General features: G+C 50.6%; 8 protein-coding genes across 8 annotated transcripts; 4 read left to right on the top strand and 4 right to left on the bottom strand.

The window, feature by feature from the left end:
- Window positions 1-22: 22 nt before the first annotated feature.
- Window positions 23-1,835, top strand: TRIVIDRAFT_125398 (uncharacterized protein; the record flags this gene model as incomplete). Its single annotated transcript, XM_014097194.1, has 5 exons — window positions 23-220; window positions 290-805; window positions 866-977; window positions 1,052-1,466; window positions 1,523-1,835. Coding segments are annotated over 5 exons (1,554 nt in total), but the record flags the coding sequence as incomplete, so codon positions are not given.
- Window positions 1,836-2,481: 646 nt separating this feature from the next.
- Window positions 2,482-3,532, top strand: TRIVIDRAFT_216699 (uncharacterized protein; the record flags this gene model as incomplete). The annotated part of the gene is made up of 1 exon (XM_014097193.1): window positions 2,482-3,532. One exon carries the CDS (start codon window positions 2,582-2,584, stop codon window positions 3,005-3,007), a length of 426 nt encoding a protein of 141 aa, XP_013952668.1.
- A 38-nt stretch (window positions 3,533-3,570) lies between these two features.
- On the bottom strand, window positions 3,571-7,105 carry TRIVIDRAFT_68483 (uncharacterized protein; the record flags this gene model as incomplete). The annotated part of the gene is made up of 2 exons (XM_014097192.1): window positions 3,571-4,804; window positions 4,878-7,105. 2 exons carry the CDS (start codon window positions 7,103-7,105, stop codon window positions 3,571-3,573), a joined length of 3,462 nt encoding a protein of 1,153 aa, XP_013952667.1.
- A 4,025-nt stretch (window positions 7,106-11,130) lies between these two features.
- Window positions 11,131-12,431, top strand: TRIVIDRAFT_77162 (uncharacterized protein; the record flags this gene model as incomplete). The annotated part of the gene is made up of 3 exons (XM_014097191.1): window positions 11,131-11,371; window positions 11,437-11,876; window positions 11,931-12,431. 3 exons carry the CDS (start codon window positions 11,202-11,204, stop codon window positions 12,308-12,310), a joined length of 990 nt encoding a protein of 329 aa, XP_013952666.1.
- An 8-nt stretch (window positions 12,432-12,439) lies between these two features.
- TRIVIDRAFT_138516 (uncharacterized protein) lies at window positions 12,440-13,120 on the bottom strand (the record flags this gene model as incomplete). Its single annotated transcript, XM_014097190.1, has 1 exon — window positions 12,440-13,120. A coding segment is annotated over one exon (681 nt), but the record flags the coding sequence as incomplete, so codon positions are not given.
- A 1,503-nt stretch (window positions 13,121-14,623) lies between these two features.
- TRIVIDRAFT_129217 (uncharacterized protein) lies at window positions 14,624-15,589 on the bottom strand (the record flags this gene model as incomplete). The annotated part of the gene is made up of 2 exons (XM_014097189.1): window positions 14,624-14,973; window positions 15,022-15,589. Coding segments are annotated over 2 exons (918 nt in total), but the record flags the coding sequence as incomplete, so codon positions are not given.
- Window positions 15,590-17,135: 1,546 nt separating this feature from the next.
- On the top strand, window positions 17,136-17,944 carry TRIVIDRAFT_68481 (uncharacterized protein; the record flags this gene model as incomplete). The annotated part of the gene is made up of 2 exons (XM_014097188.1): window positions 17,136-17,184; window positions 17,244-17,944. The coding sequence occupies 2 exons, from the start codon at window positions 17,136-17,138 to the stop codon at window positions 17,942-17,944; spliced, it is 750 nt and encodes a 249-aa protein (XP_013952663.1).
- Window positions 17,945-18,460: 516 nt separating this feature from the next.
- On the bottom strand, window positions 18,461-20,254 carry TRIVIDRAFT_225772 (uncharacterized protein; the record flags this gene model as incomplete). Its single annotated transcript, XM_014097187.1, has 3 exons — window positions 18,461-18,690; window positions 18,745-19,640; window positions 19,707-20,254. The coding sequence occupies 3 exons, from the start codon at window positions 20,252-20,254 to the stop codon at window positions 18,461-18,463; spliced, it is 1,674 nt and encodes a 557-aa protein (XP_013952662.1).
- Window positions 20,255-20,724: the final 470 nt, after the last annotated feature.

Genomic DNA, 20,724 nt, shown 5'->3' with positions numbered 1-20,724 from the left:
CCTCTCCCTCGCTGGAGCCCCCAAGCGCAAAAATGGCCGTCCACAGGCCTGCGAGCCCTGTCGAAGACGAAAAGTCGCCTGTGACCACCGCATTCCGGTCTGCTCGCGATGTCGGCGCGGAGGAATATCAGAAAAGTGCGTCTATCTGGCTCAGCCAGGCCAGCAGAATCACCACATCAACTTGTCGAGATCAGCAGCCGTCCCATCTCAGGGGCCTCAGGTCGCAAATATCCACTCAGTCTCCGTCTCAGTTCCCGTCAGCAGAACGCCTCAAGCGAATCTCTCGGAGAGCAACGTAGGCTATCTAGGCGCAACGAGCTTCTCTGCATTCTATGAAGAAGCGCAAAACAGCTTGTCAGTAGCAGAAAAATGCGAGTCCGAGTCAGACACGATGCCGCCGTTCAAGACTATAGAGGTTTTCCCGCGTCTAGACGAGCTTGCCATCTGCGCCCTACGCCAGATTCCCGACAAGGCTTCGTCTCAGCTCCTGACTAGGCTCTACACCAGCTTTTACGGCGGCTGGAATACGCTCTCGGGCCGGTGGCTCAACGATTCCCTGTGGACGGCATTTGCGACAACTCTGGATCGTGAGGTGCGAGACGAGGAGCTGCTCAGGCGCATGTCGTTTAAGCTGTGCCGAAACAGTGCGGTTCCTCTTGGGGAGTCGCATTCAGATCCGCAAAAGTGGTTTGACGAGTTTTCGGGATCAAATTTGCGGTGGGAGTCTCTCGGCTTGCTTTTCGTCTTTTGGGCTGGCGGTGCTCGAAGACTCCCTGAAATGACTGCCATTTCCAGCGACTGCGAGGTTCTGCACAATACACATGCGAGCCATCTCGTGAAGCAGTATAAAATGGCTGCGTGGAAGTGTATCGAACTCAGTCGCGATAGAGCCAATAGTAATGTCATGTTGGCGTTTCTTGTTTTGGGCCATAGCTTGCTCGAATCCAACGAGTCTGGGGATGCAGGTAACTTACCCAGTCCATTATTTCTTTTCTTTTTTTTTTACTTCTTCTGTCAATCATCCAACTAACGAGTCCATTTCTCATTTCAGGCATGCAATACTGGAGAACACACGGCGATCTCATGGCCCTGACGACGTATCTCGGCCTGCACGTCGAACCAAACGCAAACCCAAAGGACTTCTCCGTCACCACGCAAATCAAGCGCCAGTTGTTCGCCGCCATCTTCACACACGACAAGGTCACGGCCACGTTTACTGGGCGGCCAGCATTTCTCAGCAGAAGATTCTCGTCAACGCCACTGCCCCTGGACATGAGTGAAGAATTGCTACTGTCAAATCCGGCTGACTACAGCGATTGCCGTGTGGATGAAAATGGATGGAGCACCGATGGCAAAATCTATTTGTCGACGACGTTGCGCGCAAGAGCCAAGCTATCGTATGTCAGAGATGAGATTCTGGAGATTGCTCTGCAGAGCATGGATTTCGGTGGGAAGACGGCGCTTTTGTAAGAATCACACAGCAACGGCATCAACTCGGAACTTTTCTGCTAACCGTGACTAGGAATTTGAAGAGGCGAGAGATGCAGATCGTTGCCGAATTCCCGTCCTGCGTCCTCTACCAGCCCGACGACCTCAACAACCCAGAAGTCTCTGGCAAAGACCTGTACGCAAAACTTCTCATCTGGCTCGAGCACCTACAGAACCTCTTCTTCATCGAGCGTCTTCTCAGCAAAGAAGAGAGCGAAGAAGAGGGATCCCGGCTCTTCGAAATCAGCCTCGAGATGGTGACGCTGGCCCACCTCTTCTGGACACACCAGAACCGGCTCAAGACGGTAGAAGACTGCGTCGAGTGGACAACGGCCTCGTTCGCGGCCCCGGCAGGCGGGATTCTGTGCATGGAGCTTCTCCGCGGCAAGGCCCACGGCACGAGGAGCGCGGCAGCTACAAAGGCCGTCATCGTGGAGAAGCTGGGGATGCTGGCGGCGTTTCTGGACTGGGTGATGCCGTCGTCGCCAAACGCCGACATTTGCTTCCGCATCAAAAAGGTCGTGCGGCGGGTGCTGGAGCAGGCGCTGGAGGCACCGGTGCAGACGAACATGCTGGACGAGGGAGGGCATTGGAACATGGACTTGTCGCCGGATTTCAACTCTTTTTTCAATTTTGATTTGCTGGATACGTTTGAGTGGCTGCGGCCAGAGGGAGCTGCGGCCGTGTAAGTGAGATGTATCAGGGAATATGTGGCGTGTGATGTTTGTTATATGCTTGGTATTGGATATGGATATGGATATGGAGTTTATTGCTCTCTAAAGGATATTATATTACGAATATTAATATGGCTCTAATATATTGCGTTCTATCGTCAGATCGATCTCAGTGTCCATCTCATCTTCCATCGTTGTAGATCATCAGCCATTGCCACCAGCCAGTAGAGTCACCCCACTAAGCCTAAACCTCGGCTATCTCTTCCGTCTCTTCCCATCTCGTCATCGCCAAGCTTCATCTTTCAACTCACCAACCTACAACTAACAAGCTCAGCTCAGCTCAACTCAGCTTCAACTCCCAACTCCAGCTCCAATCCAGCTCTCAAATACTACAAACAACAACAGCATCAACAAACGCAATGCCTCCCTTCCTCCGCCCTCGTCTCCCCCTCCCTCTCCTCAACCTCAACCTCAACCTCACAACCTCCCGCTTCTCATCAACCTTCTCCTCGCGCCCATCCCCCCCCAAACTCCCTGCCGCCCAACAAGCCGAATTCGAACGCCTCCAGCGCGCCGCCGCCGTCTCCTCCGCCTTCCAAGAACCAACCCAAACCCCTCCATCCACCGAATCACCGCGCCACACAACAACCGCCTCTGCCTCCGCCTCCGCAGTCAAGACAGACGACGCTACGACCCTCAACCAGGGCCTCTTTCGCGGCGCGCCCCCGGAATTCGAGGGTGATACGAATCCCAAGACGGGCGAGGTGGGCGGTCCCAAGAATGAGCCCTTGCGGTGGGGTGGGAATGGCGATTGGAGCTATAACGGCAGGGTGACGGATTTTTGAAGGCTGCGATGAAGAGGGGAGCGACAGAAGGCGCGGAACGATTCGAACAAAGATTTTCACATACGAACAAAGAGAAAATTTACAACACAAACGAAGAGAAGAACCAAAAAAATCACTGACAGGTGGAAAAGATGTAAGATGGGGAAAGATCAATTGCGAGGAGATACCAGCGTCGCGCATAGCGACGAATTGTACATTACACTATAGATTCTGAAGCATGTACTATTACTATCCCACGCATCATGATGAGTAGAGGGGGTATTTCTTCATATCCCAGAGAGGAGAGAGGGGGAAAAGGGAAGACAGATGGAAAAAAAAAAAAAGCTCCAGATATAATGGCCGCCACCACCATTCCACTCCCAAAAAAAAAGCATATGCCCTCGCTATTTTGCTGTCCGCCCAAAATACAAGCCCTTATATATGAGTCCCTTCCTCCCAAGGGATATCCATCCCATCCCATGTAGAGAAGAACCCTTCATTGAATAAATCCTCATGACAATAGAAAATAACAATAGATAAAGGATCAAAAAAAAAAAAAAAGAAAAGAAAAAAAACCAAGCCAATTACTTTTCCTCAGCCGTTGCCACCTTTTCTTCGCTTCCCATGTCTCTCATTTCAACATCCTTATCCTGGTCATGCTCTTGAGAGCGGGCGTCATCGCTCGTCTTCTCGTCGGGTTGATTCTCCTTATCTCCTTCACTGTGTCGACGCTTAGCCTCAGACACTTCATCTGCATTCTTTCTCTTCCCCCAGTTGCCAGAGATCTCGCTGCCCAAGCTGGGCTTGCTGTCAAAATCTTCAGCCTTTCCAAGCCCTGTAATCATCACATAGTTGGCCGCCTGCTCCCTCATGCGCTCTCGTCGACCCTTTCCGCGAAGCCTAGCCTGGGGTTGGGCGCCATTCTGCACCCAGCGAATGCTCTTGACCATGTAGCTCAGACCATCATGGACAGCGTGTCGTGATCCGTATTCGCCGCCAAATTCGCGGCTGGTAATTCCGTATCGCGTAGACGGGGAGTATTTGACGAGTCGAGGAAGTATCAAAACGTTGACATGTAGGTCGCGCTCGGCAGGGATAGGCATCGGCCCTGCGACAGGAGGCGCCGAGATGAGGCCTTCGGATGTGGCATTAGCGGGCTCGTTTTCTTGGCTCTTAACCTTTCGACGCTTAGTTTCCCCATTGAGGCCTTGATCCAGATCCAGCAGCGTCGTATCGACATCCTCGGTCCATTCTCCTTTGATCCACCCTCCGTGAATGCACGCTGCGACCACGTCCGAGTCGTCCGTATACACGTCTGTACCCCAAAGGAATGCCCTGGCGGTAATCTCCTCTCGAGCAACCGAAGATAGGTGAACACGCGATACTTTGACGGTCAGGGTGCAGTTTTCTTTCCCCTTGATCAATTCCAGCGGCAGGGGCTTTGGGTTTGACGAGAACCCCCGGTGCGTAGGGGTGTTGGGGAGTAGCCTTCCCGCCTTCAAGTCTGGTTGGTAGATAAAGTCGCCCAAGTGGTGGCGGGGGTGGCCAGCAACTTGCTCCAAGACGGCCTTGGAAGATACAATGGTCCGCGGTTTGGGCGGGATCGCGGTCGGGGGGCTCTGAGCAGATTTCGGGGCCTGGGTCGGCTGCGCGGGTCGCGGCGCATGGTGATGATGGTGATGATGATGCGCGGTGCTCGGCATCTTTTCAGTCGGGGATTCCATCGGTGTGACGCCCTTGAAATTCTTAAACGTGGTTACTCCAGCTGTTGGAGAAGCGGTGCCTTCGGGAGCGTGATGGTGATGATGGTGATGATGACTGTAAAGAAAAAAAACATGCGTGGTTAGCCTTTATATTCTAAATGATCGAATGGATCCGAAGCCAAACTTACTGGTGGTGGTGGTGCCCATGTCCCCTCGCACGCTTTGTGCCACGTCCAACCGGCGTCAATCTGCCCGAACTATCATCGTCGCGGCTCTCGTCTGTATTATGCTTCCGTCTTCTGCCCCTTGCGCCCTTGGCCGTACCGTCTGGCCCAGCATCTGCCGTCTGGTTGTCCATCTCGTCTCGTTTGGCCAGCGCGGCGTTGACATACGGCACCGGGGCCGAAGTAACGGGGCTCGATAGGCCACCCAAGCTCACGCCGCTACCAATGCCCGCAAACATGCGACCAAACTCACTTTTAATGCCTGGTTCTGCGGCGGGTCCTGGCTGCTGAGGCTGCGCACCCTGGACGGCCTGTGGGAGTGGGGATACGCGCCCTTTGCGGTTAATCTCTTGGATGGCCAGCAGGTTGCGCTGGTGAATACCAGGTCCGGATGGGTCGTCGACATTTCTGTTTCTCGCTGGGTCAAACTGATGATGTCCGGCGCCGCCACCAAACGGCGCAGACGAAAGAGGAGGAGGCACGTCATCAAGAGGTCGCGGTCTAGGCTGCTGTTGCTGTTGCTGCTGCTGTTGTTGTTGTAGCTGTTGCTGCTGCTGTTGTTGCTGCTGCTGCTGTTGTTGCTGCTGCTGCTGGGAGTGATGAAGCTCCATTCGGGCTCGGTCGGGAGACTCGTGAGGCTGGGGCGGGCCGGCAGCACTAGTTGAGCTCTGGGGATACGCGGGATGGGAAGTTGGAGGGAATCTCTCGGGGGGCGCGGTAGGATATGCTGAGGAGCTATGAGGCGCATAGGGTCCAGAGGCGGGAGGATAGTCTGGGTGTGGCCGTTGGTGGTCCATGGCCGCGGCCCTGTAGCTCGCCTCGGTTTCCGGTCGTCCCCAGCGAGGGTCCCGGGGATCGCGCCGGTCGAGGAGCTCTGCAGGGGGCGCGCCGTAGGGGGCAGATTGATGTACCGGGGGTTCGCGATGGGCTTGGTCATGCGGCGGCAGCGGATGTCGGGTCGGGTCGCCTCCAGAGTATGCTCGCTCTCTCCCTTCTCGCTCTCGCTGCTGCTGATGTTGTTGTTGTTGCTGCTGCTGCTGCTGCTGCTGCTGTTCCAGCCCGATTGCGTTTTGCCTTTCTCTTTCTGCTCTGTAGCGATCATCGTACGGATAAGGCCTCAGGCCAGTCCTCTCACCGTAATCCAGACCAGCTGCTGACCGCGTGATTTCTTCCCGACGACCGTAAGCGTCCTCCGGGCCCGGCACCCTCCCAACTTCCATCGGCCGGGGCGCCATGCCACCGTACGGCCTCGACTGATTAGGATTTTGGCCTGGAGGCGGCGGTCCTGTAGACAGTCTCGATGGATCTCGCGATGGGTCGGTCGAGCTCGACGGGTGTCGCGAGTGATAGGGCGGCTGCTGTTGCTGTTGCTGTTGCGGTGTGCCGTATCGTTGGACATCGGGGGTCGTGGCGTAGGGGCCTCGAGGGGATGGCGCAGTGCCGGCTCGGGGGTCGTATGGTCGCTGAAGATCGGGGGTTTGAGGCCGTCGAAATGGGGCGTACTCGGACGACGCAGAGTGCATTCGGGGCGAAGCCTGGATGGACGCCGCAAAGCCAGGGCCCGAGGTCGAGGCGGATGTTGGGGCCGAGTGCGATGCGTAGTGCTGCGAAGTCGATGGGGGTTGAGCTTCTCGCGAGGCTGGAGGCGGACCACCGAGCATGGAGGAAATGGACATGGAGCTACCGCCAGACGCTGAACCAGCGCGTGCGATGGAGCCCAGAGCAGGCAGCTCGCGACCTGAAGGAAAGGCGCTGGGCGGTCCAACAGCCACGGGGGGGGGCCTGGGTGGCGGAGGCCCGTAGGACATGACGGCGTGAGGCTGCGGGTGAGGCTGTTGGTGATGCTGCGACATCGGATGCTGCTGCTGCTGCTGCTGCCCCGGCTGCTGGGGAGGCGACGTGGGCGGCGGCATGTTGCGACTCAGCTCGCGAGCGGTGGGCAGCGATGAAGCGCTCTGGGCACGCGAATGGCTGGGCTCGGAATATTCGCGGACGTGCGAAGGGCGGTAGGGCGCGTCCGAGGTGCGGCGCTGGTGGGCATACGCAGGATTGGCGATGCGATGCGAGGCTGGCGGCGCGGCTGCTGCTGCTGCTGATGTCGATGCCGATGCCGATGTCGAGGTCGGTGGCAGGGGAAAATGCGGTCGGGCGTGATGGCGGTTGTAGAGAGCTGGCGACCGTCTTGGATCCATCGTGCCGAAGTTTTAGCTACTTAGCTCGAAAATTCCGACCCGGGCGGAGCGATCTTGGGGCCTCAGATGGGCTGAAGCTGCCGCCCCGTTGGCCGCGAGGAGTGGAAGAATGGGACGAGGGGGGAATGTGGACGAAGACGAGGTCGACGAGAGAGTCAATGACTTGCGGACGGAGCAGGCTGAGAGCTAAGAGCTGGGAGTCTCTCCAAATCATGGACGTCGCCCGAATCGAATCGCTGCAGTCGGCTTGTGGGCTTGCGCCCGGCAGCTGCCGTCTGGCAGGGCGTCGAGCCGAGTTTCTGCTCCCGGGGGGTGAGGCCGGGTGGGCTAAGCGCCAAATCAAATCCAATGCTTCTCGTCTCAAAGCCTCGATGCAAAATGGAACCTTGCGCTGAAAAAAAATTCTAAACGTGCGCCAGCCACTGACAGCACGCGACGGCCCTGCGCTAGAAAACCTTCAGCTTGGCAAGTGCCCCTTTGTTTTCGCCCAAGCTGCCGCAGTCCGGATTCCACGACGAACTGCCAGTCCAGTCCACTTTTCTGGGGGGAGAGAAGAAAAGAAGATGATTTTGGAGATGCAAGAGAAGAAAAAAATTGGTGACAGGCACGGCAGAGGCCAGTCAGCCGCGCAGGGATCCGAGCTCCCCTTGCTGGAGTAACGAGATGCGCGAGGACGCTTTGGTTTTGGTGAGGGGGAGCCCAGGAGACGGTCTGGTGGGGACCAGGATGCAGCCGGGACTCGCTCTCGTGTGCCGTGCCGGTTTGTTGTTGTTTTGGATTGTTTTGCGTGCTGGGCCGGTGTTTTGGCAGTGGCTGGTGTGATGGATTGATGAGGTGTAGATAGATAAAGTAGAGCTGGTCGTTGAAATGACGGGAGTCGGTGGCCAGATATAAGGAGCGAGCACAGCTGCGAATAGTGGCGAGTCTCTGGGCTGCGTGTCGAGTTTGGCTGCCTCTCTCTTTTTTTTTTGTCTTTTTCTTTATTCGTGCTTCCTGTCGTCGTCGTCGTCGTCGTCGTCAACAAAATTCTCTCTTCGAGTCGTGAAATGCCACACACAAAAAAAAAAAAAAAAAAAACCACCGGGCCTCTGACCAGAAAATGAAACAGGCGGGAATCCCAAAGGTGAAAATGGCTTGGAGCTAGTGGGCGCGGATCCCGGGGCAAGTTTTTGCTTGGCGCCAACGCAGGAGCTTCATGCGGGGAAGCTGCCAGAGGTGTGCCGATAGGCTATTTTGCGAGTACAGGGCACTGATTGCAAGGTACTGGCCCGCCCAGGCTGCTGCGAGGAGCTACCTGGAGGCGGCGCATCGCTACATGGTGCCTTACCACTGCACTGACAGACAGGGACCTACAGCGCTGAAGCTCGAGCAGTGCATCACTTGATCGCGTTTGTTTCGATATCAATCCATCCAACCATCCATCCATCTGTTACTTATACATGACGAGTACATGCATCTGCCGGCCTACATAGACACGGATCCCTACGAGTGCTTCAGGCACCAAAAGCCACGGCACAATCACATTCGCTGGGCTACAGTGCATACCTCACCGCGAAATGGCTCAATGATTGGCCACGGCCAGCTGAAGCTCAAACCGAAAATGGCTCCACGCGTGAGAAAAAAAAAAGCAACGGCAAGACAAACAAAACAAAACAGAGAGGCAGGGCAGCAGACAAACACAGCAGTCAAGACGCGGGATGCTTCTTCATTCGACCTCCATCCACGTCTGCCATTGAGTCAATTATCTGATTGGGGCTGACTTCATGTCCTCTCTCATCTCTTGGTTCCCTCCCAGCACCAAATAAAGGCACAATCGTGTGTGACAAATGGCTTGCGATCTGACCAGCCTCGACGTTGCACCGGCTCGCTCGCAAACAACCCCTCAGGAACCAGCCCCGACCAGGGACCCCCGTCGCAATCAGACCAAAAACCCGTCGATGCGCTGGACGGGCTAAGGCAGATATCATGCACGCATTATAACCGAGTGGCAGCGTCGGGCCGCATGGCGCTGGACCGGACCTGTTGCCTCTACCCTTTCAGTATGTGGCCGCTTCACCGCTGGACGAGACGCCCGATTCGGGTCAATGGGGCCGGCACAGAGAGTTGAGGCAAAACAAGAGGAGCGACATCAATTCATTCACTCTTCCTGTTCACATGGTTCCGTTGGGATTCGATGACATGCCGGGCCAGACCCCCCGAACCCCTGGCTGGCCCCCAACTAAGTAATACCCGCATGGAGAGATAACCGTAACTACTCGTACGTGTCCAGAACCACAAGCAAAGAAGACCTGGAGCAAAAGAAAAAAGCACCAGGCACGTGCAAGGAAAATTTCCCAGCAAGCGGGCAGGCGGGGAATCCACTCCCCCCTCTCTCCTCTCTCCAAAAGTGGTGCATCTTGAAAGAATTGAGAATGGAGTTGGCAAAAACAAAAATGGAAAATTGGGCAGAATCGGCAGAGTGAGGTGGTCGACGTTCTGGCGGTGTAAAAACACAGGTCGGGCCATCACAGGCTGGCTGCATGCAGGCGCATGTGAGTCGATGGAGCACGCAATTTATTTCTGTGTGCTGTGCTGTGCATGCACATTGTGTCACAGCAGATGCAATGCGTGTAACAAAAAAGCGGGCGCGTGCGTCTCTGGTGTGGTTTGCGTTGCGTTGCGTTGCGTTGCGTTGCGTCGCGTTGGGCTCGAATGCTGGCCGGCATATTGTCTGATTGATTGATTCTGTGGTGGTTTGGCCTGCCCCGTCGTGATCCCATGATGCTCAATACATGTGATTGCAGTAATACGTTGTAATCAAAGGGATTAAGCGCTTTATACTCCGTCACCTATACTGTACTGGAATATGCTTCTCTTATCAAATGTTTATGCTGTGCTTGCTGCAGGAAGACCATCTCCAATAATACACTCTAGGTTAGGCGAGAGACACCAAATGAGGCCATCACCACGGTTAGGTGCCAGCACTGTTAGCACTTGATCAGCAATCAAAACATTGTTGTAAACACAACTTCCGTGCGTTATTCATACTGCCAAAGCAGCCCAATGCAAATCCCGGCATGCGGATTCATACTCCGTACATGGTGGGACACATCATGCATGCTCCCAGCCAAACTTGCCTATCCAGAGTTTCTTTGCTTTATACAGCCGTGAGGGCCGTACACCCGATCAGCCGCACTTTGTCTGTCCTCATTTGCCCCATTGTGAGATGAAGAGCAAATAATTTGCAATGTTAAATTGAATAAATGCTTCTGGATTGCTTCGTTTGGTATGAAGAAGAATGCCTGTATGCTGGACGTTATGGGCTAGTACCGGGGCTTATTTGTGTCATCATCCAGAAGCCATGGATTCTCAGTCTGTCAACCATTCCATTTATGCTAGAGAAATGTGCCATAACAATCTCATTGCATGTAATCATTGTCACTGATACTTGTTCTCTTTGTAAGCTGTTTCACTTCCTTTGCAGCATCTCCATCACCATCTCCCTCCTTCACTAGATGCTGGTATGGCATCTGTTAATATCTCGACTCGGATTTCACCCTCTTCATGAATGAATATCGTATCTATAAACCATGGTAAACAATGTTCATCCAAGGCTACACCTTACACTCAACAGAGCAAATCGTCTCCATATTGTACCACAGCCCCGCTACGATGCCATTCTAATGCACGACTGCAATCAAATCTGTCAGAACCGCGCGGGGTCAGTCCCATACACTCGGTTGATTCCGCCGATAAGGCATTGGCCTATCCCTTTCTAGAGCTGCAACACGCCGGAATTCGAATCCCGGCGCGTTGCACAGCAATATATCGTGAGAGGAATGAGGGGTTTTTGCTAGGTTATCTCATGATGACCTCAGTGCAGCCAATATTGTAAACTTATCTGATGCAGAAGATATCAATTTTTTTTATCAAGTTGAACCCGGGCCGTACCTTCAGTCAGATGCCAAATTCAAGCGCACACTTTATCGGAGGCTATACTTAATCATATCTGTACAATACCCAACTACCGTAATCGGCAACCAGCAAGACCAAAAGGGTCATCTCATATCCATAATCAGCCGCTGTTTACAGCTCCTGGAAATAAATTCACTTCATCATGCCCGATCGTGTCGTTCGCGTTGCCGTTACCCAAGCTGAGCCTGTCTGGCTTGACCTCCAGGCAACAATAGAAAAGACCTGCAGGCTCATAACAGAGGCAGCATCGAATAATGCTCAACTTGTCGCCTTCCCTGAGACCTGGATTCCAGGGTACCCTTGTTGGATATGGTTAGTTTTTAGAGATTTGTGCAAGTTGACAAGTTCCAATGGGCTAAATAATATCGTGACATCAGGTCTCGACTCGTTGACTTCGACCTCAACGTTGCTTACATCAAAAATTCTCTCCGCGTGGACTCTCCAGAAATGGAAAGGCTCCAAGCCTGCGCTCGTGAGGCTGGTATTGCAGTCTCTTTGGGTTTCTCAGAGAATAGCAACAACTCACTCTATATTTCTAATGTTCTCATTGGTTCTGATGGCGAGATCAAAGTCCATCGACGAAAAATGAAGCCAACTCACATGGAACGCACCGTGTTCGGAGACGCTTCTGGTCATTGCTTGCAGAGCGTGGCGCAGCTCCCATTTGGGCGCGTTGGCTCATTGTCATGCTGGGAACATATCCAGCCACTGCTCAAATACAACACCATCACACAGAACGAAGAGATTCATGTCGCAGCATGGCCTCCTCTGAATTCAGAGGTTGGAGATGAAATCCCGTGGTCAATGACCGCAGAAGGTATGTATAGTCGTCCAACTGTATCTTGTTCAGACTTTTCTAAGCAACTCAAAGGCTGCAAAACACTCTCACGCACCTATGCCATTGAATCTGGAACATTTGTGCTACACTGCACCGCTGTGATTTCAGAAAGTGGAATCAACTCTTTAGGAACGCTTGGTGGAGCTCTCATGTCGACCCCAGGCGGAGGTCATTCGACCATCTTTGGCCCAGACGGCCGACGCATAACAGATCACATCGAAGAGACGTCAGAGGGTATTGTTTACGCAAATTTGGACATGGACGAATTAGTGGTGAACAAGATGTTTGCCGATTGCACGGGTCACTATAGCCGCCCAGACCTCCTCTGGTTGGGAGTCTCGCAGGAGATTAAGCCGGTCGTTAGGCCGCAGCGGGCGGAAGTTGACAAAGGAACGAATGATCAAGTTGAGTAATGAAGTATATTCTCAATGAATACAATACTTGTTAGTACTTGTATGTAATGGGGGCAGCTAGTAGATCATGTGCCCAGTATGCCAGAGCTTTATAGTCTTGTCGCACGATCCCGACACTACCATACTCGAATCATGGGAGACGGCCACTGATCTCACCATTTCAGCATGACCTCTAAGTGTCTGCCGACATTGGCCAGTTGTTACATCCCAGAGCTTGATGGTGCCATCTTTGGAGGCCGACACTAACATCTTCGAGTTGCGCGAGAATTGCACTGAAAAGACGACGTCGTGGTGGCCTCCAAGCGTCTGTTGGCACTGGCCTGTAGCTACATCCCATATCTTAATGGTTTTATCCACAGAGGCTGATGCGATCGACTTTGAGTCGTATGAAAAGGCCACTGCACATATGGTGTCAGTATGCCCTTCAAGCGTCATTCGACATTGGCCAGTTGCAATATCCCAAAGCTTGATAGTCCGATCCCTTGAGGCTGATGCTACCACCCATGAATCGCGTAAGAAGGCCACAGACCATACTATGCCTCTATGTCCTTCAAAAGTTCGGCAACATTGACTTGTTGCCAAATCCCAGAGCTTTATAGTTGAATCCACTGATGCTGATACTATTACTCTTGGGCTGTGAGAGAAAGCCACTGCTCTCACAGGCGCAGTGTGACTTTCAAGTGTCTGTCGGCAGTAACCCGTTGCGGCGTTCCAGATCTTGATGGTATTATCTGCCGAGGCTGATGCTATCAACGCTGAGTCGTGCGAGAACGACACTGACCACACGACGTCTGTATGACCTTCAAGCGTTTGCTGACAATAACCTGTCGCTAAATCCCAGAGCTTGATAGTCCGGTCTTTTGAGGCTGACGCTATCAACCTTGAATCGCGCGAGATGGCTACCGAATACACGTATCCAGTATGTTCAGTGAGTGTCCGTATACAGTCCACATTAGCTCCCCTCTCGAGCAGCAGACGAGCAACATCTTCATGGTTATTTTTAATAGCCCAACTTAGTGCCGTGAAGCCATTATTATCTTTCAAGTCGATATCCGCCTTTCCTGTATCGATAATTAGTCGGACGATGTCTGCTTGTCCATTTCGAGAAGCCGATATCAGTGGATTCCAACCCGTATCATCTTTGGCTCTTAGGTCAATACTGTCATCGAGAAGAAGCTTAATCATCTCAGCGTCGTCCTTTTCGATTGCCCATTCCAGCAACCTCCAGCCTTTTGTATTAGTGAATTCATATTCGTACTCGCGGCCACCGCCATCAATATACAAGAGTTCATCCAGCCGCCTTTGCGTTGATGCCCATTGTTTGGATATCTGAAGTTGGTACTCTTCAGCATCTTGTTGCCGTTGACCAAGGTAGCGTATTGTTTGCTTCATTTCTGTTTCTTGTTTCGATAATGCGCGTCTCTTTTCTTCAAGCTTTCTAAGCTCATCTTCTACCTGTTCCAAATCCATCTGCAGTTGCATTAATTGGCTTCCTCTTTCGTCGGCCTGTTGGATCAGCCACTGAGCTTCTACATCATTCCGCTTCTTATCTTTGTATAACTGAATCGACGTCCGCATCATATCAAACGTCCGAAATTTAGCATCCAATTGCTCAAAACCTGACGAAACATCACGCCATGGAGGCAACATATGGTTTATGCTTGGCGACTCTTCAAGTGGTGAAATGGGAAGACTAGGCACTTCCGTTGGGTTAGAAGCAAGTACAAGTGGCGTATCAATGCTCCCCCAACCGATACCGCTATCTATAGACAGCTTTGAGTAATGTCGTGTTGGCGACCTGCTGTCATCCATATATCTATCCAGTGGAGGAGGAGATATTGGATTATCGCTAATATTGACACTCTTGGTTTCAGGTTCATCATCCATATATCTATCCAATGGAAGAGGAGATATTGGATTATCGTTAATATTGACCCTCTTGGTTTCAGGTTCAGTATTTTCATCTTGAGATGAAACTTCTGTGTGGCTAGGTTCATGGGTAGTGTCCCTTGGCAAATAATTAGCGCCTTTCTCTACAATTCCATTTGTGATGAGGCTCTCTAGCCAGCCGTGTTGAGCTTACTTCGCTTGTGGCTTTTCAATGGCTTCTATTGTAGTATCTGTGAACGTTTAGAATATTCCAAGAAATTGATTAGGCGGGACACAAGTACCAGGCGTGGAAGTGCTCTGTTGTTGCTTTTTATCGCTCCAAAGAGGCGCTATTAAATCCCTTGCAGCTTTGATAAGCGTAGGAGAAAACAAATCTAGCAAAATCATCAATATTCCATCTTGAAGACTCTGAAGAGAGCACCCACCTTTGATCGTTTGCATCCTATTGATGTCGCTCACTGGCAGCATCGTAAGGAGTGTTTTTGCATAAGCTGCTGCCACAGCCGCCGCATGCTCCTGCCAGGCCTTATTCTTGTGTGAATCTGCATAATCACAAATGCCGCGAATGACGATGCATGGAAAATCGTTCATCAACCCAGCTGCCTCCATCTCGAGGCACAGGAGATTCCCTTCAAAGTCTTTCCTGAGTTTGTTTCGGAACACAGCATCTTTCACTACTTGATTGCCCGATGCAATTAGACCGTAGTGTATCATCATGCCTTCTCTTTTCGGTATTTTGAGAATCTTGGATTCATCGCATAGGTTGCAGTTTTCTCCCTCATCTTCCAATTCTTCTTCCCATGAATCATCCTCCGAGCCACGGCTTCTTCCCGCGTGAATGTAACTGGATTTATATAAAACGTCTTTAAGGGTATCAGTAGTGATGAAATCGCTTTTCCGAGATTTAAAATCGGCCAAGTACTTAGACATTTTGGCCCGAGATTCGGTTGGGTCAGTATCAAACTTGCTTATGGCCGTCAGTAGTGCCGTTGGGGGATTGTCTAGAGACCCTGTTCTCTTAAACCCGTCCTTTTCAGTTTTGCCCATGTCCCACTGGATGACACCAGGATAACCATTTTTTGCGCAGCTGACCACTACATCTCCAAGCCGAACTTTTGGAGGCACGCCGCCTCCAATTCCCACCATCAGGCCAATTTTGATATTCGGGAAAGTGGATATCATCCGGGTTGCAACTACTGCTGAGCTATTATTACCGATCCTTCCCATAGGGAGGCAAGCGATAACAATGTTATGCTGCCCGATGTTCCCAAGGTAATATGCATTGTGATCGTTGATAGGATTTGGAAGGTCTTCATGTTTGGTTTCCAGCATGTACAGGGCTGCCGTCTGTTCCTTGGGCAACGCACAAACCCATCCGATAGTATAATCTCCATGAGTGAGTTGGATGGGAGATTCTGCAGTCATAATGACTCTCACATTTGAAATCACTTGGAATATGCCGAGGAAAATACTGAGATTATGACAAAAAATCTTGTAAGTTGATTCATGACTTGGAATACTGGTGTCAACTTGACTAACCCCGGCTATATACGAATGTCTTCTAAACGTCGCAAAATTCCTACAAGAGCCGCCTTTGTGGTACCTTTCGTTATCTGCGGCCAATTAAAGATATGAAAGCCCATGGTAAAGTCAGAAAAGGGTCGCTATTAATGATACCTACTCTGTTTCTCCATTGGTAAGCAATATGCACATGCATACCCAATGGTTTGATGCCCAAACTACCATCTGCTTGGGCTCCAAAGAGGGGATTCCCAAATACGTGGACCAAAGACAATTCGTTTCGGTGATCTGCAGAGAGCTGAACCATACAGATATCCAATAGAAGGACAGGCTAGATGGGAAACTTTTTTTTTTTTTTTTTGCGTCATGATGCAAATTCGAGATTACAGTTGACTAGATTTCGACGAGACATAGCTTATTCAAGTGAGGACATGCATCTGTACGACATTTCAAGGAAACCACAGATAATAGTGAATTATAGTCAGATCCGAGCAGAATGGTACAATTGCCGTATTCATGACATTCAATCACATGGGTATTACAAAATTGAACCCTGAGGACTTCGAATGCGATGCTTTCTTCCAATTGCCGGATATGCCGGGCGACGAACTAGTATAGCTTGCATTGTATACTATCCACGCCATCGACTCCATGTATGCACCTAATACTATTTGGGCACATATCGATGAAATGACATACTCGTACTTGAAATACAAGATTGAAAGGTCTAATGGTTACGAAAAGCTTATAGCATGGCGCTATGGATTGCCAGTGCGGGCAAGCATGGGTTAGATTCAACAGCGCCGGTCCAAAGTTTTGACATTTTGCCGAGATTTGAAATGCAGAATGATCATCCCCAAGAGTACCTGACATTTTAGAAGTCTGAGTAAATCGGTCAAATGCTTTGAGCCTCTGCAACCGACCGTCGGCAGCACCTGTAAACCCGATGTAGATTGATGTCATCCAGATTGGGGATGTAAAAAACCAGATCTATCAAACAGATAACGAGCTTAACAAAAAAAGCATGATATGGCCCAGAAAACAGGACGAATCACTTTGCTCGAGATCAGATCTAAGTGTGGCGTGTGACTCTAGAGGGTTGAAGCAGAGAGGCCGTCGCCTATTCTTGTAAGCATCATTAAATCCGCTGCGGCTGAATAGTCCTCCCGAACCATTTCTATTTCTGTATCTCGGGCTGTTGTGCCTCCGGGAGCACGTGTGACAGCTCAACGCCACAAGAGTCGGTCTTATGGCGGCTCACCTAATCGGGACGGATCAGACGGCTTGAGTTGCTGGTATTAAAGACTGAACTGGTCTACCATGAGCTATAACAAGGATATATTGACCTTGGGATTCACTTGGGAGCAAGGTTGACAATCTATCAATTCATAAAAAACTTGGGAAATAATCCATCATGACGCGACATTACCGAACTGCATTGTCGGCACTTCTCTTGATACTTGGTAAGTGATCTCGATATTGGTGTCTTATACGAATTAATGGTTGACCAAATTGCATATAGCCTCAACTCTGGTTCTGGCACAAGAAACTCACAGCCAAGTCGACAGCAGAGATGTGCACTCGATTGAAAAGCGAACCTCCTTTAAAGTCTGGAATCGAGAGCGAAACGGGCACGCCTGCATCATGTCCATCGTCTTCATCGTCCTTTATCCGCTGGGAGCAATCTCAATCCACCTCCCCATCGACCACATCCCCTATCTAAGAAACACCTATCTCCGTAATAAAATCATGGCTATACACGCACCCATCCAGATCCTAGCATTCGTCATGATGATTGGCGGCATGGCTCTCGGCATCAAGGTCGCTCAATTCGCAGGCTTCCTCCACTCTCCTATACAGGCACACGTCGTCATAGGCTTCATCGCCGTCTTGACAATCATAATCTTCCAGCCGGTTCTGGGCATCTTGCAGCATCGGTATTTCAAGAAAACCGGCCGTAAGAGCATATTCGCCTACATGCACCGCTGGATAGGACGAGTCGCAATCGTTCTAGGCATGATCAACAGTGGACTGGGCTTTCAGCTGGCAAAAAAGAATATCATCATTCACACGCATTCATATGTTAGAAGCTACGTTATCCTAGGCATACTGGTAACCATCTGGGTGAGCTTGGTTATCTACGACGAGCTCAAACTGCGAAAATCAGCCGCCGTCGCTGATGGAGGCGAAAAGGCAGCAACACAACAACAGGAGCAAAAGTAGTGGGTTTGCATTACTCTAGCGAAGCCAAGTTGTGCAATATGACTAGTATTAGAATTTAATATTGTAGTGTTTAATAGCTCATCTTTTTACATGGGTAGGGTGTTAGTTGTTAGATAGTTCTTGGCTCTGTTCGTCCCATGTTTACTTCACAAGTATGATGGGGGTGCTTCATCTATCCATTTAATATATATAAAGTACATATTTCTAACGTTATGATTGCATGTACACGTAGAGTGATCTCTTACCTGGCAGACCTCTATATTTGTGACGCATTTACGTAAAGCAGCAATGAGTTCTTGCTCATAAGCTGTGGAATTCCGGATGTAGAGTCTGAGGTAGAGTTCAGTTCTCGTTTCTCCATATTGAATAGCGACGATTATTCACTATCATTTCCAATCAAAAACTCATGGAGCAATCGAAAGAAGGTCAACCATGGGTGCGTATCACTCACCTACTCTCTTTCTTTTCTATTGACGTAAAGAAAGGGAACATGCAGTCCCTATGGTCGATTACATCTCATTTGATGATAGCTTTGCACTGGTCTACCCACTTTGGATCATCGCTCTGAAACACTGCACGAATAAAGTCCGTCGGCTTCGGCATCAAGCTTCTCAGCTCCTCTAGTCGTGCATCCAACACTTCTTTGCGGGCTATCTTCAGCTCCGTAGATATGGTGTATGTGTTGTTCTTGCGATAATCAAACCAGCCTAATGCGGCAACCATGTTGTTCGTTATCATATATTGATCTGGGCTCCGTTAGCACACTAGTCCCAGAGCCCTAGAGGATGGATGAGACGCACCAGTTGCTTCACGCACAGACTGAGTGCTGTATATTGTCTCCTCTTCTATCTTCAAGTCCTCCCCTTTTGCCTTTTTCCAGACAAACTTGTCAGGCATCAGGTACCATAACATTCGTAGTGCGAGGAGAGCTACACGCGTCCCTCCTCGCTTGTGCTTCACGGATTTGCTAGCTATCGCAAACCCCGCAACTTCATCTTTAACCCCTTTTTTAGGTACGGTATAGATAGTCATGTCGGATGTCATGCCAATAGTGAGAGCTAAAATGCAGAGGAGTTCAACATGAGGCTCAGCCTGGAACTCTTCCAGCAGGTTCAGCGCCTTCTTGTAGTGGTTTATGAGTCCAGGCTTATTAGGTGACCGCCCAAAATTTGTGTTCTCCTGCAACTGCGCAAATCCTCGGACTACATCAGCAGGGAGACCACTCTTAAGGGGGAACTTGCATCCAAAGTCGATACACTCTCCCCTGTCTTTGAACCATTTGTTCTTGTGACTATGAGCGATGCTAGACATGGAAATTATTCGTTCTTGGGTCTCTTCGTTAGAGACCACCCTCTGGGCGATCGTAGCCGTAAGGTAACTATTGGACCTACCCAGTATCCAATCGATGTGATTCTCTTTCAGTGCTGACCCGATGTAGTCTCGCCATTGCTCCTCGTGCGCTTCTGGTATCTCCGTTTTGGCTGTCATCCTGAAAACTGGGCGCAGAACTCCCAGCCACGTCATCTGGAAGGTTCTGAGAGCTCTATCAGAACACGAATAAGAGTGATTTAAAGCCCAGATTATCTGATCGGCATATTTATCTTGATTCAGCTCGTCTTTTGCAATCATCTCTCCCTTTTGGGTCGGCGTCTCGTCCATTGCATTATTGATGGCTTCAATTAGCTCACTGAATCTCCTGTGTGTACGTGGTTAGCTAATATTGAAATATATAGCGGAATCGTTAAGTGAGCATTTCACCTACTTCAGGCTGAATGGACCCGAGGAGGTATGGCTTGAAGTATCCCAATCATCAAGGCGCACCTCTGCGTTTCGCAACTTCTCCTCCTGGCTGTCTGAGAGTGAGCCACTGCGTTGATGCTCACGGAAACGCTTGCGGATTTCCTTGGTGAAAAAACGACGCATATCGGGAACGAAAATGGATCTAAAGACCTCCTCTACGAATCTCGCGGGAGACTTGGCGTGCTGAAAGATGAGATGGGCCACGGTTACGGCGTCTTCGGCATCGTTGCCATCCTTGAACACTGCTAGCGGATTGGGCTCAGTGATTACTCTCTGGGAGAGTTCCTTCGCGCGCGAGTTAAGATATAGCGTTTCTTTCGGTTCAGCGTGCGGTAGTGAATAACTATCTGGGCAACTGTCTTGATGTCTTGCAACACTTGACTCTACGTCGTTGTCCACTTCCGTGATTGTCGATGGCCACGTCATCTGAATACTTGATGGTCGCTGGCGCGTCTTTGGCGGTCTGGCCTCGTTATATGCGGAATGACAGCCTGTCAATGGCCGCTTCATGGTGATAGTTTGTTGGTGGCTCTCTGTGTTGACGCTATTCCCTATGGTAGTGATTGGCATTTAATACATGATTGGATGTAAAGTTCAATCTTTTCACAGACGGTGAATATCGTATCCTTTCGCTATGAGTGGAGTATATGCATAAGTAAGCTGGATTGCAGGGGTCGCCTGGATCTCTGGATCTGGATTATATATACCTACGAATCGGCGTCGCAGGACAGCTTACACGGTTATCTTGGGGATGACTTATAGCGCTAGATGCCTATTGTCTCATGCTATTGTGACACAATAGGTAGTCTCCACATTGAATAGCGCGGTATGCTTCGTAGCAATGAGTCTGCAATGTACCACAGATTAGTATATCCTACAAGTAGCCCCGAGATATACTCTCCCGATTCATTTCTCTATGTTGAATACTACCGATTACGAGGTGCAAATAGCTTCCTTGGAGCCAAATATCTGAACATGGG

Source organism: Trichoderma virens (genome assembly GCF_000170995.1).
Source record: "Trichoderma virens Gv29-8 chromosome Unknown TRIVIscaffold_86, whole genome shotgun sequence".
In the NCBI taxonomy this organism is placed as follows: Eukaryota; Fungi; Ascomycota; class Sordariomycetes; order Hypocreales; family Hypocreaceae; genus Trichoderma; species Trichoderma virens.
Note: the sequence above shows the minus strand (reverse complement) of the source record. Positions and strands in the feature narration are given on the sequence as shown.